The sequence below is a fragment of the Monomorium pharaonis genome, chromosome 11 (assembly GCF_013373865.1).
Source record: "Monomorium pharaonis isolate MP-MQ-018 chromosome 11, ASM1337386v2, whole genome shotgun sequence".
Lineage (NCBI taxonomy): Eukaryota > Metazoa > Arthropoda > Insecta > Hymenoptera > Formicidae > Monomorium > Monomorium pharaonis.
This window is the reverse complement of record NC_050477.1, coordinates 14,853,188-14,872,655: the sequence shown is the minus strand read 5'-3', so window position 1 is coordinate 14,872,655 and position 19,468 is coordinate 14,853,188. Positions and strand designations below refer to the sequence as shown.

Here is a 19,468-nt window from a genome sequence, read left to right as displayed (position 1 = left end):
ACGAAAAAATGAAACGACAAAGAATTTTACTTTTAAATTAGCAAGAATAATAGCGAAAATGGAAGAGAGGGGTTGTCCTTGTGTTAAACGAATGTAGACTCTCGTGTGGGAGCGTTTCTTCCCCAATCCTAACATCCACCAGTTAGATCCAAGTATTTTACAATATAGTATACAAAATGCAGTAAACGCGTATATTTGTAAAGAGAGGAAGAAAAGTTCCAAAATAATTTGCTGCCACTCTTATTATTTCTTGATAGAAAAGTTTTAATTAACTTGAGCTGTCTCAATTACAATCACGCGAAAATCTCTGTTACAGTTTACTATTATAATTTTACTTTGAAAGATTACGGTAGCGCTACGGTGGGAAAACTTTTGGACATGGTCAAGGTTGTAGCTTTTACTGTGCAAGAAGGAAGAGTGGCCATTCACTGTCATGCCGGTAAATCAATTTTTCGTACAATGCATTTGACCCAATTGCATCCTTTACAGTTATCATAGTTTTTTGAATGTATGATAGTGTGAGAGCAATGTGGATGAATAAATCAATCTTCGAAAACACCGTTTCCTAAATAGAAAATCTCAAACTTAAATCTTTAAACTTAACTCATCTGTTTGACAATGTTAATCGGCCTGCGTTTCCACGAAGTTACGTGACGTCCGCCACTTTCGTGCCATTTTGATTTTCGCCGCCAATCAGACGATTTGTATTTTTCACGCATTTTTTCAAGTGTAACGGTCACGTCAAGTGAAATTCTCGCGCGCGGTTTACGTTTTACTCGTGTGTGACATATTCCGTACACAGTAAAAAATTTTGTGTTTTTTTGTTAAAAAATATCCTGGTTAAAACTTTTATGTTAAAATTTAACATATTTGCTTATTACTTTAACATATTGCTGTTGTGTTAATTCAAGTTACTAGAATAACCAAAAAAAAGTGTAAAAGTAACAATGTCCACGTACTTTTAATTTTACACCATAAATATGTTCTTTATTATTAGTGATGGGATTTAGCTGTTAAAATTGACAGAAAAAAATGTTGAATTTACTCTATAATTGAGTTTTAACAAGGACCATTTTATTTTTGAGGACTTTACTATTTACTCTGAGATGGCGCATTTCTTGTGAAAAAGATTCACCTATTAGGTGAATAAAAAGGAGTCGCCAAGAACAGAGAACCAAGTACGATTGCATTCACATATATTATAATATTGGACTGATTCCAATAATATACACACAAGTTTTTATCAATGATCCTGGAACGATCCATATATGCAATTGTAAACTTTTTTTTTCAGAATTTCTAGAATAATTATTATTTAACATATATAATATGTTAAATTAATAAATATAACGTGTTAAAATAATATTATGATTATGTTAAAATAACATATATAATATGTTATTTTAACATAATCATAATATTATTTTAACACGTTATACACGTTATTGTTACACGTTATACACGTTACATTAACATTATTATAATGTTAAAGTAACATTACATGTGTTACTTTGACATAACTTTCTCATTAAATTGTTACATAAAAATTATGTTAAATTATAAAATTTACATTTAGTTTTATGTTAAAATATAATATAATATTTATGTTGCTATTTAACATATGCTTAATATGTTAAGTTAACAGAAAAATTTCTTTGGACCGTTTTAGACATGCGATATCTGTTAAATTTAACACAAATTTTTTTACTGTGTAGAAGTAGTAGCAGCAGTAGCAGCAGCAAGAGCAGCGACAGCAATCGGTGAGTGAATTTTTATCATGTATATGTGGAACAAAATGTGATGTGATAAACGTGATGCGAGATAAAATATTGGTTCTGTTCCTTGCTATATCTGTACAGTGTCAGTATTGCACATTTATAGAACACGACTATGCATATTTGCATAAAACATATTTAAAATATAAATGCATATAATTGTAAAATTTACGGGTATAGCCTGAAACAGAACCAAATAAACGTGGACATAGCATAGAAGAGACCCAAAAAGTCATGCACATTACCTACGGGATTCATAGATATTTGACTACGTAGTTCAATGTGCACATTTTGTGCACATAGAGGCGCTGATGGATGAAAAACACCTAAACCGACGCGAGATGATCGCTGTTCCTCTCTGGTACAAGATAAGTTATTATGTTATTGTAAGCATAAAAATAAGTCAATAGAAACACAAAAGTACAGTCAATAAAACAATAATACGCTAAATTCAAATTTTCGCGACAAAATGGTGGTATCATCTGGCATTAATTTTTCATCGGGCGCACAATTGGTTATGCGCAATAAGAGCACACCTTGCGTTCTTCCACCATGGATGCATCGATGCAATTGGCACGACTGGCATTCGCCATGAGCTGGTCAACGTGAGCCAATGGGAAGCTTTGCGCGCCACTACTTTCGACGTACAGCGCCCTGTTTATCAATTTGAAACGATTTTCATTTGTGCTACCGTTAAACGGTTGTATGGTCTGCTCCGTCCCGGTCTGCTCCGTCCGCTGTGTTTGGCTTGAGTCCTCGTTGATATCAGAAGAATGACGGATTTCAAGCAGCAATACAAGAATTCACGTCCGTGGTTCGGCGACACGGATCAAAGGAGGTTTCTGCGCGCCTATAATTACGATAAGTCGCGCAAAGAGGTCAGATTGCGTGCCTTCAACAAGAATCGCAACTTGCAGTATGCTTCACCGATTTCGCAGCCTGGTGAGTTTTTGAGGAATTCTTAATTCTTTGTCGCCTCTTGGCTAATTGGGTTTGAGATTATTCGAAATTTCTATTGAAAAACCTTTTGCTTATTATTTTTACCTTGAGCTGCACATTTTTTGTTATTATTTTGAAACGTTTTTATTTTTTATGTTTTCTATAAAAAAAAAAAAAAAATAGAATTAGTTTCTCAACATAGCCATTATCTTTCTAGGAAATTTTATTGCCTTTACTTTAAGAAATTGTTAATTATAATTTCATGGACACATTTTTCCTTCATACATTTTCCTTATTTTATAAGCAAATTTTATAATAGTTATCATGGGATAATCTGTTATATAATAGAATTTTTAATTATATGAATAAAAAATTAGAATAGTATGAAATAAAAATTTTTGATATTAAAATATATATTATATGTATCTTGCAATATTAAATGACATTACTTTTATATATTAATAACAGGAAAAAATGTTTTACATAGAAATATACTTACATATATAGTAACTTATATACTTGTATATATACTTACATATAGTAACTACTGTATTTATATATATTTATAATAATATGTGCATGTTACATAATACAAGTTATAAAATTTACAGGCATATATTTTTAAATACATTTGACCTTATCTTTTTCTTAAATGTTTTATATTTATGCTGTAAATTAAATAAACTTTTATTATTTTTAACAGGTGTATCTACCATTACTAATAATCGCATGAAAAAATTAATAAGATGGAAAGAAGAACGTGATAGGAAGAAAAAACTAGAAGCTTCTAAGAAAAAACCTGCTTTTAAAGTTGGCATCGTTCATCACTCTTTTTATTCCCCAGTTAATGGATCAAAAGTAGCTTTGAAAACACCAAAGAAAACAGAACACTCAAAAACAAATGCTATCCAGAAACGAATTACAAGGGCTACAGAAAAACGATTACTTGCTAAAGCAGCAGCTGCTGTTAAGCAACCAATAAAAAATCTACCTTTGGTGTCGACAAAACAGCCTGTCAAAACGTCATTTGCTCCCGTTGATTATTGTTTTAAACCTCCACCTGGTTTGCAGGCAACACCTTTATTTGGTCTTATATCAATAAAACAAACGCCACAAGAGAAGTACATAACGCCACCAAAAAATATACAAATTTCTGATAACATAATACAAAACTTCAAAACTTTTACAAGTCTGAGATTGTCAGTAAATAAACAAAACTCATCAAAGAAATTAAATAAACCATCTATTTGCAATTCAAACAAGTTAAACATAACAACAAGATCATCGTTAAAAGAACAGGTTAAAAATCAGATAGACATGCAAGAACAAAATTCTTCATCAAGCAGCACTGATATCAAAACACTCCCATTACAAAAGATAACTCCAACATGTTCCGAGAAAGAAAATTGTGCTAAGGAAGATCTTATCATCTTTTCACCATATCTTACACGAAGTCGTGGGAAGAGAAATTCTAGAAAAGGACAGCAACGTTTGGGCATTGGTCGTCGCTCCGAAGAAATTTCAACTAAAAACATTGTTATGCAAAATTTAAACATATGCGTGGAAGAGGAAGGACGCACTGCTCAATATTTCAAGTTTCTTGTGAAGAAAGAAACAGATAGGCTTAAGGAACTTTGTAAGAAATGGTTGGACATTAGATTTGAGAAGGATGTTCCAGAAGACGCTATATATGAAATACAACAAGCAGTTGGACAGACAAATTTGCTAATAAATAAAAAGTTTGAACGATTTCATAGCTTGGTACAAGATTGTGAAACTGGTAAGGGAAAAATGCTGGTTACATGCAGAGATCTACAAGGATTTTGGGATCTGACATATCAGGAGATCGAGGATTGCAACATGCGATTTGAGAAATTGAAGAATCGTCGAAACAGAAAATGGCAAGAGGAGGAGGAAGAATATACTGCTAAGCCCGCTGTTAAAAAACGAATACCTGTTAACAAACAGAAATCTAAAAAACAAATTGTGTCATCAAAGTCAAATAAGTTACAATCGTTTATCTTAGCTGCCAGAAAGAAACATAAAATAGAAACAGATACATTAAATAAGGAAGTTTTATTATTGCAAGATGTAGATATAAATAAAAAATTGAGTAAGAGAAAATCTTCTATTGTAGAAAATAAAAAAGATGCTGATACTTGGCATAGTGCAAGGAGATCTGGTTCCATTAAAAAAATGGAATTTTCTGACAAATCTAAAAAAATGAGAAGTCCATTTGCAACTAAGAAGAAAATAATTCAAAAGTGTAAGACACCTGAGGTTCAATTAGATGACACAATATCGTACGTTAATTTTGATCAAACTCAGAGCAAGAGCATCTTAAAGAAATCGAAAGAATTAGAAAATAAGGAAGCTCGCATAAAGTTCACGCATAAAGTCAATTTTGACAATACAGTTTTGACTGAGGTTCCTCTTGATGAAGAATTGCAGAATAAACTAAGTTTAGCTGCTGCATTAAATAGGATAGACAGTTTAGATTTGGATGTGATGAATCAATCACCACACTTTATTGTTGGAAAAGAATTGGACTTTAAAACTAAAAATTCTGACAGTAGTGACGATCTGAGCAAATTAGGACTTGAAAAAATAGAAAAACGAAATAAATCTCTCCAGAATACTTCAGATGTGCATACATTTATCGACGTAACATCTTCAGTATCTATTAAAAAATCACATAATGGTGAGATATCAGGTATGAAAAACTTAAGAAATCGACATAAGAATACTCCAAATGAAAAAAAAGATATCTTATTTTCACCTTTATCACGAGATGGTGAAATGATCTTTACCGATGAAATAATTTTAAATGACACGGATGATCTTTATTTAGGAACAAAAGTACTTAGAAATAGAACTGTTCTGGCAAATAACACTCCAAAGAGCAACACAACTAACAAAATGGTAAGCTTTATAGCTCTTTATATTAATGTTTTTTAATGATTTAGGGCCAATTTTTTCAATTTATTAAAATGCTTTATCCGACAGGTACTGTCTTCATTTATTTAGAAAGAAAAATAAAGATAGATATTTACCTACCTAAAGATACACATTTCTCTGGATAAATAAGTTTACAAAGAAGTTGAAATAATTGGCTCTTAATGATATTAATTACCTTTTTCACTGTAGTATTTATAAGTATTATTAAATGTCAAATAACTACTGTATACATATATCTCATATATTAATAATATTTCAAATAAATGAAAATTAATTGATAAAATAATCTTTTTTAGACAACTCTAAAAAGGGCAAGTAAAGAAAGAAAAAATTCTCTGAAATCAAGTAGGAAAAGTTCATTAAAATTGCAAAAAGACGGAAATAATTATATAACACCAAATAAAAGTTATACAATGGAGAAAGAGAATGTAACATTAATGGATAATATTATCAAGAAAAGATCACTTCGAAAAAGTGTTGCATTTGATGGTAAAAATCTTCATACTTATTATATGACTATAAATAACTATAAATACTATCAATAGATATATCTTCATATTTTGTTATAACAGCAACTTGTGTAGCATGTGCTGAAAATAAACCAGTACTACCAATGACTCCTTATTCAACACGTCGTAGCAAGACACCTTCAAGGCAAAGTCGGAACAAACATGCATTACAAGATGAAGATCTTATATCATGGAACACACCAGACAAAAACCGTAAGTTGTGTCAATGTTTGTGAAAAATGTTTTAGCAATATAATGTAACAATCATATGAAAAAAAGTATGAAAACTTATTTGTTTCAGGTCCTCCAAGAGTTACTAGGTCTCGTTCAGAAAACTTTTAATATCTTTTTTTATGTATATTTATATATATTATATATTTTATAAGAACAAATATGATATTTAATGAACATTTTTACATATGACAACATTTATAAGCATATGCATATAACAAATCTGTATTATAGAATATTTTATTTGTATTGTTTAACATAATTTAAGAGGCATTGGTTGCGTTTAGCAATAAAAACAGTTTTACAACTGTTATAAAATTCTTTTATGTAATTATATTTAGATCCAATAAAAACTAAAATCAAGAATTAATCACATCGAAGAATTTTACAACAATCGCAAAGCTACTTTTTCTACGGAATGCAACAGAAAATAAAGCTTTGCAATTGTTATAAAATTCTTTAATATAATAATCCTGTACAATTTAAATGTATAAACTAATATTAATTATATCAAAGAATCTTATAACGGTAAAGCAACTTTTTCTGTTGTATGGAGCTATTCAATATAAGAAAATATTTTTATATCATTTCATCTGTAGCTTTATACAAACTTAAATATAGATGATAATTTATAAACATTTGTAAGATGTGGTAAAATGATAATTGTAAAATGAAGGAGAATATGAATAAAAATATTTCATAATATAAGTATATAAAAATGTGTATATATATATATATAATTTATTTGGTTTAGTAAGTTGAAATATAAGTTACAAATTTTTACAATTGAATACTGTAAACAAGGTTGAAAAAGATAGTCATCATAGGTTCCTGAAATAGTTATTTACTTCATACTTTGTTCATAATCTCTAATTCTAATCAATCTCGCATGAAACATATATGATTTGTTGTTCTACAATGCATTGTCAATGTCTCATTGCTAAGGATGGCAACGCTATTTTCGGATGAAATAAGCTGTGCCCAACTTTCAATTAATGATTTTCTTTTTGACAATCGCAACACATTGTGGAATCCTCTTAAGGGAGTTCCGCTGCTAAATCAAAATGAACAGATTTTAATGAAAAGTAATCTAAAACTATGCTATAACTTTTGAGAAGCCCACCATAATCTCACACTATTGTTTTTAAACTTTTCTTGTGCAGCACTGGTAGATATGAAAACATCCCTATTACAAGATTATTTGAACATGTTTTGAGGAAAAGATTAAAAAATTAAAAAATAAGATTTTAAGATTTACTAAGATTAAAAGTCTAGAAAAAAAAGATATTCTCTTTTAAGAAATACATTTTTTATTACTTTGAAATATTTTTTTAATGGCTTCATAGAATTAAAATTTTTTTGCACGAAAATAAAAAGAACAAAGGGCAATTTCATTTCAATAATCAAAAAATTTTTAACAAATATTCTAAAAGAATTATTGACATGAAACTGTCCTTTAATATCTTCTTAATTGTATAATCACACGCGAATGACTGTCCATACATTAGAGATCTAAAAATGTGATTATCTGATTACATATATTCATATCTGATAATTTATTTTTGTGGCTGTGTTTACTTCTGTTATTGTCAGGAAGGTACATGAATTCAAATAAAACATGTCAGCTTCAACTTTTTATACAAAAAATTTTTATTAACATCCTGCGTTAAATATTCGTCATGCGTACTCTTTATGCATAAAATAATTTTAGATATATTTACAATAGAAACTGCGAACGATGTGGTCGCACATGTCTTCGTCTGTTTTACAAAACTTCTATGAAATATCTGTAAGTATATTCCGTGCAAAATATTATTATTTGAAACAATATATTATTCACGGGGAGAGAAAGATAACAAGTTTATGCGCGCATACAAATTTTATCTAAATGGTGTATGTAATAACACTTGGTAAAAAAATAACATGTTCCACTTCTGTTGTGATACGTCATATCGGAAAACTTCTGACTCGTTACAAAATAAATATTCATATATAACAAATGTATATGTATATTATAATATACATATTTATATATAATAAATAACATTTTATTAATGTTATATATATTACATATATTTTTTAATATTTTAATATCACTAAATTATATCTCATGACTCGAATCAAGGAAATAAGGATGACAACCGTTAGAGATCCTTTTATTATATATGTATATATGCACGGAATGTTATTTATTTGAAATTATATGATATTATGTTTTTTCTCTTCGATCTGAGACCTGTCTGTAAATATAATAGATATTGCTTCTCAAGGCGAATGGATCGTTATCGATTCACCTCGCACATATTCTCATAAAACTGGAACACTTGGTAAACGTACAGGAAATGGTGCATGCATACATGCCCCACATATGGGTAGATATATAGTGTATCCATATAGTTCCTATAGCAAGTCGTGTCAACATAGTTATTAAATAAATATTAGAATAAACATTGTTTTGAATTGTGGTGCAATAATTTAAAAGTTATAATAAATAAAGGTTATAATTTATCTTAATACATCTCGATATATGGACATTTTTGTTAGCACCAGCATAAGCAGTAATGATTAATTGTCATACAGGAAACCGATGAGTTATCCCAATAATTAGATCTAAAGGAACTAAAGTGGATACACCATATATGCAACAATGCTTCGAAGAAATTTTCCTAATAGTTTTACAGGTACCAGTGTTAACGGATTTATAACACTGTACTGATATGTTACCTGTTACGAGTAAGTACGATTTTCCAAGCGGACATCGGTTCCGCCTGTAATTTATTAATTTTTCTACGACCCCACCTAAGCCAGGAGAAACCTATGATTAAGCAGAGAATGCTCTCTATGTAATAACCGTCAAGCTGCATAATGCAAACGCCATTATTGGTATTCGCACAGAGCTGAAAAATGCAATAAATGATGTTCATATTGCGGATCTTTTCACTACATAGCGTAATAAAATTTAAAAGGAGAAGTGCAACTAACCTCTCTCTCCGTAATTGTGCTACAGTCATTTGCGTAGTCGGTACTGCACTGTCTAAATGTCAAGGGATCGACAAACCAAAGTGCAGCCGTGGCGGGCCAATTTCCACCAAGATTGCACAAAGTATTCAGTAATGTCATGTATGTGCCGCCAACTGCTGGATCGCTCACTTTCGCGAAGAAAGCCATTGACGCCACAAACATACTACTTGCAGAAATCTAAAGAGAAAAAAAAGTATAAAAATGAATGTTACAGTTATTGAATTTAAGTTGGATGTCCAATAAGAAGATTCATATATTATAATATCACACAACATTTACCTGATGTATAAAGAAGAGGCCTATCAATATCACTAAATAATAAGCTGGAACATATCCATTAATTACGATAAACGGTGTAACCCACACCAAAGACGCCGCTATCACGCCGAAAGCCAGCCTGTATTGTGTAAATTTGTGTCATTCAACTAAAATTTCTCTTTATAATTTATTGTTATTCATAAAGCATATATTAATTACCTATAAGGCATAGCTTTCATGTAAACGTCCATAGGTTTGGGTCCAGCTGTATATTTCGAGATTATCAATGGTAAAATTATTTGTAACGGTATCATGAACACGGCCATAAAAGCAAACTTCTCTTTGGGAAAACCAGCTTCTATAAGCTTTAAACTGGTTACAGCGTCACATGCTGAAAATCCGATCTGCAAAAAGAAACAACCAAGTAAATATACGATGTCCATACTATACAAATTATAATTGCATATTAGTAGTATTCAACCTTTGCAGTTAAGAGAAATATAATAGTGGTCTTTATAGATGGTAATTTAACTATTTCCCATAACAGCTTATATGCGTGCTTAATATCCATATTTAGTTCTTCGCCTTTTGAAATTCTGCCTTTATCTTCATGTTTGAATAATGCAATAAACGTTGTTGTGACGATAAATGTCCAGCCCCAGAAATATAAAAATCCTAAAAATAAAATGTACTTGTCACAATTTAAATATATATCTAAAATATGAATAATAATCTTTTGAATTGCTAGAGACTTTCTTCTTACCAGGTAGAGTTAATATGCCTTCATCTGAAGGGGTCGACCTTAAGTAGCTATTACAAAATTCAGTGGATTCCAACGAAATAAATAAGACATAGCCAATAAAGTAGCCTGCCGTTTGACCAACGCTGTTACATGTGGATGCATATCCAACATTGCACCTTAATGAACAAATCACAATTAAGCAAGTATTATGGAAATATTGCCGCCATAGTTATACATGAAGTTGGAATATTTCATAGATATACCTTTTAAGCATTGTAAGCGCCCATCCATCCACTACAATATCTTGAGTCGCCGCGAGTACGTTCAAGGAGAAGAATAATGCAGTCAGCATTTCAATGTTGGGCTTTTCATGCTCCTTACCCAACCAATGATCCACGTAATTTGATAGAAGAAGCATAAATATGCCCATTAAATACTGCGTGGGAATCAGCCAAGTCTTTCTCCTTCCAAACTTTTTGGAAAAAATGGAATCTACTATGGGTGCCCAAAAGAGTTTTAACGAAAACGGCCATTGTACAAAACTAAATTCCGCCTGTGTCAACAAGAAAAGATGAAGGGTCCATTATTTATTCAATCTGAGTTTTCCATAATTATATATTGTGAAGCAATTAATAACTTTTTCATATAATTCATACACCAATCTTGTTTGGTTAAACAAATTTTAAGATCGTCCGACTTTATATTTAAAATCAAGTAGTAAATCATTTCATCAACAAACATCAAGAAAATTATTATTTCCTTTTTACTATCAATGGTATATTATTCTCAACTTATTGGAGCAGGAATTGTGGAACATACTTTCCTGGAAACGTACCTGTTGCCGATAAGAAACTCCTCTGTTCTGCAACAGCATGGGGATGGAGCCGCACAGTCCCAGCGGGATACCTTGCAGTAGGTACAGGAAGAACAGGATCGCGATGTTCCTTTCGTCTCCGCGCAGATCGGACGGCTCTTGGTTACTGCTCGAGTCGACGACGCCATCCTCCGTCGGTCGATCCTCTTTTTCCAGCTTCCGTCTCATGCTGACATCCATACACGGGGTCGATCAACAATGAATAATTACGCTCTCGCACCACGTTCGCGCACCGCTGGGTGTGGGATCCTCAAGGTTATCACCCGTTAGGTTAGAGTCGCCCACTCGTCACCGCATATCGTGGACGAATAGACGCGCGCGGCGTCAGGACGACGCATTGACGATTCCCGGAGTGGATTCCCGGAATGAAAACAGCAAATTCACGTTGATAGACTTCGGAGCGTCACCGATGACGCGATCATCGTGGACACATAACCTTTCACTAACGTTCGCGGTCACTGTCTACGAATGGGTTTACGAAACGTCGAGGTGTGACAACATGCGACATTAAATTCGATCTTTTACCTTTTTTCTCGCATCGACGTCACGACAACGGAGGTGTACGAAAAATGCAACGCGAGAACGACACGAGGCCAAGTGTCCAAGACGCTGTCGCGTTGCCACGTTGCCTCTTTATTAGGACACGTCAGTTTATACCTTGTTTTTTTCTGCCGTGCCTCACGTGCGTGTGCACTGCTGCTTTTGCACGGCATATGATAGAGCACCGATGCGCCATCTCGCGTGCATTTTACGAAACGGTAACGTCTCCGCGCGAGAAAATTTGAATCAGAGTTATTATCCATATAAACAAAGTTTCAAAATTTTGTCTAATATGGATTATTTACGAACTGTTTACGTTACACAAATATTTTTCATTTCAAGCACAATCTAACAATATAACAAGGCGCAATATAAATTATTATAAATTGGATGACACAATATAGGAAAAAGGTAATTGTTATAAGATTTTTAATACGTTTGATTTAAAATATTAATAAAATAAATATATATAATATTAAAATTAAAAAAATGGAGTATAATTTTCACTATTTCTGATAAAATTGAAATCTTCTGTAATCCTTAAATAACTGTTTACATAAAATGATACGTAAAATATAGATTACATTATATACATGAAATGTAAATTATATTTTATGCGCTCAACCTTGGTAAATATATATAACCAGGGTCTTTTAAGTGAAGGTTTTTTAAATTACTACTACAGCCGTACGAAGAATTTTTATTTTTTTATTTTTTTATGTGCGCGTATATGTATTCTCCTTTATCAAACGGTTGGATAAGTAGTAGTAATTGTGTGAAATATTACAAAAAATCTTGTTCAACCCTTTCTTACGTAACTACAAATGAACACGTCGCAGTTTCTGTTTTCCGACGCCACACCGACAGCCCGCTTGATTAGATCCTTTACGTCTGAGCTTACAGTATTAGTATTAAGTACGTTGGCTCGTATTCTGCAACAATTTGAATTAATTAATTGATCAGTTTCCCACGCCAAGTGCATGGAAAAGACAGTTTTGTTAAAGTATCTAAAAATCTAGCTAAATCTGAAAATAATATTTATTAGTTTATTAAAGTAATAGTTATGGCTAATAAAATAATTAGAAGTTATAGAATAAAATAATAATTATAGCATAATTATAATATAATTGGACGTTCATAATTGGTATTTTAATGGTCTAACGTCTAACTAAAGGTTTATTTTCTTTCCACATCCTTATAAGACTAAGCTTCTTATATGCTTCATGTTTTCTCTTTTTCTTTTCACATTGTAGAAAAAATAAAAATTGTACAAAGAGTCCTAAAGTGTGAAAAAAATCTAAAATTATTTTTCGTATAATTTATTTTCTGTATCGTTAAATTTTGTTTGTTACCAGTGCGTTAAAAGTAGTCTCTTTCGTATTACTTTTTGATACGCAAAATCGCTAATTTCAACACTTTAACATTATTACATAGTTTTTGTTCTCTAATAAACGGCATGAGTCGTGGTGAATAACTTTTCAGTATGACTTTTTCTGTACATTTAATCATTTTTTGTACCTTTGCCTTCATTACCACATTCAGATGCACATTATTTCGCGTACAGTAACTCTCGCAGAATTACCGACGCTTCATACAGCACAAAAGCTTTCTGAAAGATGTGTGCTGTGATCGTGAGAACCTAAGAATATTCAAGGACCACCTTCAATGCACTGGTAACAAAAAATACGGTGTGCAATATTGGCAGATCGGCTTTTTCCCACTCATGCGGGTGAATGTACTCGTGATGAAAAAGCCGACTTTCCGTTCTTATTACATATAGTATTTTTATACAATTAATAGATACTTTAGCAAAACGTTATTTCTGTATATGTACAAGATAGAGAGAAATCTGCGTACAGTTTGGTGAGGTGATACTTCCGATCGCTCAAGACTTCGACGTCCTTTCTGAAATTGGACAAGTAATCCTTTTGAATTTCGCAGGTCAATCTGGCGACACATCTCGGAGAGACGATCAGTTTAGCGCTCGAACCATCTCTTTGTATCTGTCCGTAAAAAAAAAAAAGAAAGTAGTGGTTTAGCAATATGTTTAGAGATCACGAGAAGTTGCGTACCTTAGCTAAATGTTCCTTCAACATGTACAAAATGTAATCCATTCGAAAGTCAGGCTCCTCCTCTGAGAAAGTCTCGGATCTTTTCCTCCTACCGCTCACGATGCCGATCGGCAGGAGAACCGGATTCGAAGCTAATGCCGCTGCCGCCCCGATCAACGCCACACCCGCTAGAGCCTTTAGTGCTATGGCCTTAATAGATAAAATATAACTTTTTAATATAACCTCCATTTTACAATAATTCCACTTCTTTGATTGATATTTTCAGGTGGGAAAACCACCCGTCCTTCCCGAATATGCACCTTTTGCGCGTGAATGTTTCCCTGCGGCACGTTCGCATCCGGATAGGCCGGCTCGCCGCCACCACCACCGCCGCCAAACTCGTCGCCGTCCGCCAGGGTTCCTGAAACCCCGTAGCCGCCGATCGAACCTACATGTCCAGTCGGTCTGCCGTAACTTCCGTAACCGCCATAACCGTATCCTCCAACGTATCCCAAAGCGCTGGGTCTATTAGCAGTCTCACTTGCGTGCACCGGACGTGGTCCGTACCTTCGATTTTCATCAAAATTATACAAAATGCAATCATAATAGTCTAACATTCAAATATCACGTATCAATTTTTTTTTTTCAAAAATTTGTAAAAGTTGTCGCAAGTTTTTTCACGATCTTTTAATTTCGCAGAGAGAAACTTTTCCATCTTTCTTTCCCTTTCTTTCTCTCTCTCTCTCTTTCTTGAGTCTTTCTCTGAGTTAACACAGAAGGCCCGAGATTAGCAGGAAATTTATGGTCGCGGGAAGTTGGGTAAATTTACCTGTCTCCCAACTGACTTCCTGAGTAGACCCCGCTTCCGCTTCCTCCACCGGGCCTGCCGCCGCTTCCGATGGAGGAGCCTGGCGGTCGACCTTGGGTCTGCCATCCGTATCTAAAAGGAATAAGCTTTGCGTTCTAAAATTTTTTTTTACACACGTGAAGAGTAGCTTTTATCGCTACCTGTCAATATGGTGTCGCTCGCCGTATTGAGACGGATACCGCCCGGTCTCTACGGGGATCTTGTTGTAATGATAATCCGGTCGTGCCAATCCGCCGGAGCTGTACTTAGTCCCGCAACAGCTGGAACTTGCAAATAAAAAAATTCCGAATAATCCGAATTGTTGACGTGCTGTCATTAACTTTTCCGTTGTACTTCAGGTTCATCAAGTTTCATATTTAAAAAATTACTACGAAAATCGGAAATATATATTGACTTATCTCTTTCGAGACTCGAATCGCGATGTAAAACGGTCCTAGGTTTCTTGTCCGTTTTCTTTGTCTCGTCCTCATCGCTGCTGTCGAGACCAAGCTCCGACGAGTTTTTATTGTGAATGATGCTCGCCAGGAATCGGTCTTCCGTATTGGAGAGTCTTTTCGATTGCTCGGTCGTCGTCGTCGTTGTCACCGCCGCCGCCGTGTATTCACTTTTCTCTGCCAGCGCGCAACAAACACCGAGGATGACAGAGAGAGTCAAAACGTGCGTCATCGCTGCGAGTATATTCCACTTGCCGGCCAAACTCGTAACGTTCCGGGTATTGAGTATCGATCACTGTGCAAGTAGTTCAAGAAGTTCGTTGCAAAAAGTTCGACGAGCGTTCGCTCTAATGTATGACACAGAAGTGGCTCTCTAATTTCTCAAGTTTCACCTATTTATATAGCGGTCATGCATGGGATATTGTCGCATATTCAACTCTCAGGGACGAACTTGGAACTTTCCCGCGGTAAAATTTGTAAAAGACAGGAAGTCGGAAAACAGATGTAATTCTCTCTCTCTCTCTCTCTCTCTCTCTCTCTCTTTCCGTTTCCATATTTTTTTATAATTTTTTGTGTATTTGGATTTGATTATTAGAAATTTTTTTACACTAAAGTGTTACTGCAAATGCGTAATACTTTGGTAGATTTTATTATTGTATAATTTATACCTGTATATTGTTTATGCTTTTACTTATTTAATATCTGATTTTTAAAGCAACAACTTAACTTTCGTCATCGCTACCTATAGAGGAGAAGAGAGAATTATGAACTATCATTTTCTTTTATTTAGATGACTTTAGTTACTTCTTGTAGGTACAAGTTTGTTGCCCATAGAATTCTATTAATATTATAAGCAATAATTAATATTATAAGTTCTTCGAAGTTCTTCTACACATAACATTACTAAAGAGAAAAAAAATTGCGGTTATGGAACTTATAGGGAAATGTAAAACAATATCCAACAAATATTCTCAAAATTATTTTTATTTCTAAAATATAAAAAATTAACATTTTTTGGCAGATCTTGTATATAAGTATCACAAAAGTATCTTGTATACATAGTATTATACAAAAGTACCAAAAATATCCGTGAAAAAATTTTTTGATTCTTGCGATTTTGTGTAGAAGTATTATAAAAATATTATAACAAACAATATTAGTTAATAAGTACCGTAAAAGTGTAATTAAATTACGTGCGACGATACTGGGACTCGTGACACACACAAGTGGTCCATAACCCTGAACGCAGACAATATAACTTTACACGTCAAATGCATACATTACATTAAACATTAAATTAAATTACGTCATTTAAAAGTCATACTTAAGTCCTTCAAGTTACATTAAAGTTAAAAAATTAATATCCGACATATTTATCAAAATGATGTACATCTGTAAAACTTTCGTCTACATGTAATACTGAAATGCAGCTTCTATGACAACACAATAATTGTTTGTCCTTGTCTATGACTAGGAATCACGTTATAACGTCTAAACAGTATGTAAAGCAGTAATTTGGACAATTATTTTCAGAATTCAACACAAAGTAATTAAGTATATGAGATATCGTGAATTCCATAATCTCACATCTAATCTATAACTGCATTCTCTCCTTTAATAATATGAATAAATATAATAATTAGTATAATAATAGCGAAATTCATTAGAAGTCATTACAGCAGGCTGCCTAAGAACAGACGGCAATATAATAATAGCTGTTCAGAATTACAAATAATTTATAATAATTATAGCTTGTTACAGCAACTATAGAGGTAATAAAATAAAATAATCTGGGATATATGACTGATAATTCAATAATTTCTCTTATTTTTGCTGCGTAAATAATTTCATAAATGATTGCAGATCATATAGTTTTTGACAGAAAAAATACTGCACTACCTGCGTCCCTGAATTCACAGAGTGTGACCAAACGTCAAGCGCGGCAGAAGAGTGCTAGCGAAAATAAAAGTGTCGCGAGTGAGTCAACAGTCGTCACGCCAGCACATTAATTAAGATTTCCTATCGTCTCGTTGTTTTCGTCATTTCTTGTGAAATTCGGGAGGTACACGAAGCGAGATTACGCCAATAGGCTCCATCGACCTCTCGCCGTGAGCCAACACCTCACGTTTCGTCTTAACCCTTTAGAAAATCCATTCGATACAATCAACTTTCCCTCCTATAATTAACACCCAATTAATTCTATTTTCGCGGAAATATGCTCTAAGACTCGAGTAATTTTTCTTTCGTTTTTTCCCCACTTTCCCTTTATATCCGCTACGGTCTTTGCCCTTTTTGTATCATTGTATGGAATTCTATTTCTCTCTTTCTCTCTCTCTCTCTTTTTCTTTTTCTATATTTGATATACTTTGTGAAAGAGCAAGGAGGAATTGAGAAAAACGTTTCTGTATCAAAAGAAATCCACTCCACAATAAATAAACTCTAGAATAAGGAAAGCAATAAGGAAATAATAGCCAGATTTGAAATATTCAGCCGAATTGACGATTGCTAATTTCCCCCTCTTTCGTTCCTTTAGCGATTTAACGAATTCCGCCGTTACGAAATGTGAACAGGACAATTTGTTCCGCCGTGGTGGCCGCTAGTGTGACCAACGACCGAAATTATGCGAGTACACCGTATCCACGTTGCTTCAGTTCTCGCTAAAAAATTTACAACCGCGAGGAAAACCTCGGATCAGAATGTCGAAGATGTCCTCGCAAAGCGCTGATAATAGAATTGTTCCCACGTCACCTTTTCAATATTTCGTTGTTATCGCCACGATAAGTTGATTATCGCTAATCAATTGACGTTCCAAATTATTAGAAAGCTTTGTCCAACACACATACCTATTATCTGTCTATTTATTTAGAAAAGAAGATAGAGATAGACACATGTTTAGCCCGATAGGTAAAATCCGAAAAGTTGAAACAACCGATCCGTAAAAGTTTTTAACTTTAATCGCAAGAAGCATCCTATAAATTTGAACCAGAAAGAGGCGTCTCCCCTGACCCTGTGTAGCCGTTCGAGCATGAAGGGAAAAGTGTGCGTATGTACATCGTCGATTGTGTCGGGTGTCGCGTATTCGATCAACCGCAGGAAGCGGAACGAGATGCGGGCATTAATTTAACCAAAAAAAGAAAAAAGAAAAAAACCAACGACCTCCGCGAGGGCGGGCAGGCTACAACGAAAGAGAGAACCCGAATTCTATTCCGAGGATGCCGGGGACGGGACATTAGGGGCCTAATTTAAAGAAAAGACGGGGGTGGGGAAGGGTGGCCGCCACTCGCTAGGATTCCCGGGGGGGTTAGCGGGACGCGGGACGCGGAAGGAGAGGAGAACGGGGTCGGGGGTGGTCCGGAGGAGATACGAGAGATCGCGGAACGGAGCGAGAGCAGAGTAATCAATACGCATTCACACGCGGTGCCTCGCGTTCCCCGGTTTCCATGGTGACTGACGCCCACGCATGCGTTGGTCCAGCGGTGCCGTCGTACCAGCGGGATCGTCCGGAGGACCGAGTCAGTCTCGCGCCAACCATCCCATGGCGTGAGGGGCCTACCGACGGCAAAATTATGAAACAAATTGCATCATGCGGAACTACTTGTAAGATGGTAGCAAAATGATACAATGGTCCCAGCGAGAAACGATAATGAATTCGACATCAATTCGACGTCGAATCGACATCGAAATGATGATTTCGTTGTCGAATCGATGTCGATTCGATGTACTATTTCTCACTGGGTACCCAGCTCGCGAGATACCTTTTTACGTATCGCAATCCTATTTCTAAATTGATTCCAACATCCGTCTCGATTTCGCTACTTGACTTCGCTGGCCGAATGCTGAAAAATATTAGAAGCAACGTAGAGAAGCGTCATGTATAATAATACATATATAATAAAATGGCAATTACGTATTCAACAATTTTCTGAATAATAAGTTGAGTAATAAACCATCTTCTGAGAGAAGGACAAAACCGAAAGCGTCTAGAAAGGGTATTCAGCCCTCACAATTGCTCTGATATCTACAGCTACGTCGGGAGCGATCTGCGTCTCCGGAGTCTATAGGTACGATCAACGGAACGGTGCGGGGGATTGTTCCCCCGACGACGGTCATCTTGGTCTCTCTCCTCTCGCCGTTATTCGAGGGTTCGAGCCGCGGCGTCTATCCGGCGACGGATATATGTTCAAGCCTCCCTTCAACCCCCTCCCGCCGTGGCGGTCCGGCTCGGCCACCCTTCCAGTAAAGACAGTACGTGGGGGCCGCTGCGACGG

The 19,468-nt window shown here is 34.5% G+C and overlaps 3 protein-coding genes across 4 annotated transcripts; 1 reads left to right on the top strand and 2 right to left on the bottom strand.

Moving 5' to 3' along the window:
• Positions 1–2,006: 2,006 nt before the first annotated feature.
• Positions 2,007–7,131, top strand: LOC105840206. The gene is made up of 5 exons (XM_012687086.3): positions 2,007–2,717; positions 3,418–5,636; positions 5,969–6,161; positions 6,245–6,394; positions 6,483–7,131. The coding sequence occupies exons 1-5, from the start codon at positions 2,549–2,551 to the stop codon at positions 6,521–6,523; spliced, it is 2,772 nt and encodes a 923-aa protein (XP_012542540.1). The 5' UTR covers positions 2,007–2,548; the 3' UTR covers positions 6,524–7,131.
• A 907-nt stretch (positions 7,132–8,038) lies between these two features.
• LOC105840196 (acetyl-coenzyme A transporter 1) lies at positions 8,039–11,942 on the bottom strand. The gene is made up of 9 exons (XM_012687075.3): positions 11,269–11,942; positions 10,697–10,986; positions 10,455–10,609; positions 10,173–10,366; positions 9,911–10,095; positions 9,713–9,830; positions 9,395–9,610; positions 9,137–9,309; positions 8,039–8,199 (listed from the first exon to the last, which is right to left on the bottom strand). Exons 1-9 carry the CDS (start codon positions 11,485–11,487, stop codon positions 8,178–8,180), a joined length of 1,572 nt encoding a protein of 523 aa, XP_012542529.1. The 5' UTR covers positions 11,488–11,942; the 3' UTR covers positions 8,039–8,177.
• On the bottom strand, positions 11,841–19,417 carry LOC105840048 (glycine-rich RNA-binding protein 3, mitochondrial). Of its 2 annotated transcripts, XM_036293501.1 has the most exons (9): positions 19,108–19,417; positions 18,956–19,036; positions 15,165–18,749; positions 14,907–15,033; positions 14,728–14,838; positions 14,219–14,465; positions 13,920–14,108; positions 13,705–13,850; positions 11,841–12,779 (listed from the first exon to the last, which is right to left on the bottom strand). In XM_036293501.1, exons 3-9 carry the CDS (start codon positions 15,430–15,432, stop codon positions 12,647–12,649), a joined length of 1,221 nt encoding a protein of 406 aa, XP_036149394.1. In that variant the 5' UTR covers positions 15,433–18,749; positions 18,956–19,036; positions 19,108–19,417; the 3' UTR covers positions 11,841–12,646. The 2 variants fall into 2 exon arrangements, with proteins under 2 accessions (XP_036149394.1, XP_036149393.1); XM_036293500.1 differs by having other exon boundaries at positions 18,956–19,417.
• Positions 19,418–19,468: the final 51 nt, after the last annotated feature.

What these genes read in the sequence shown, in the direction of transcription:
- LOC105840206 (XM_012687086.3), top strand. Translation starts at nt 2,549, where the DNA reads ATGACGGATTTCAAGCAGCAATACAAGAATTCACGTCCGTGGTTCGGC. An exon ending in TTCACCGATTTCGCAGCCTG is followed by an intron (nt 2,718 to 3,417) that starts GTGAGTTTTTGA and finishes TATTTTTAACAG; the next exon opens with GTGTATCTACCATTACTAAT. An exon ending in GCAACACAACTAACAAAATG is followed by an intron (nt 5,637 to 5,968) that starts GTAAGCTTTATA and finishes AATCTTTTTTAG; the next exon opens with ACAACTCTAAAAAGGGCAAG.
- LOC105840196 (XM_012687075.3), bottom strand. Translation starts at nt 11,487, where the DNA reads ATGGATGTCAGCATGAGACGGAAGCTGGAAAAAGAGGATCGACCGACG. An exon ending in GCCTCTTCTTTATACATCAG is followed by an intron (nt 9,611 to 9,712) that starts GTAAATGTTGTG and finishes TTTTCTCTTTAG; the next exon opens with ATTTCTGCAAGTAGTATGTT. An exon ending in GCACAATTACGGAGAGAGAG is followed by an intron (nt 9,310 to 9,394) that starts GTTAGTTGCACT and finishes TGCATTTTTCAG; the next exon opens with CTCTGTGCGAATACCAATAA.
- LOC105840048 (XM_036293500.1), bottom strand. Translation starts at nt 15,432, where the DNA reads ATGACGCACGTTTTGACTCTCTCTGTCATCCTCGGTGTTTGTTGCGCG. An exon ending in GAAACATTCACGCGCAAAAG is followed by an intron (nt 14,109 to 14,218) that starts GTGCATATTCGG and finishes TTATCTATTAAG; the next exon opens with GCCATAGCACTAAAGGCTCT. An exon ending in AAGTATCACCTCACCAAACT is followed by an intron (nt 12,780 to 13,704) that starts GTACGCAGATTT and finishes AAATTGTTGCAG; the next exon opens with AATACGAGCCAACGTACTTA.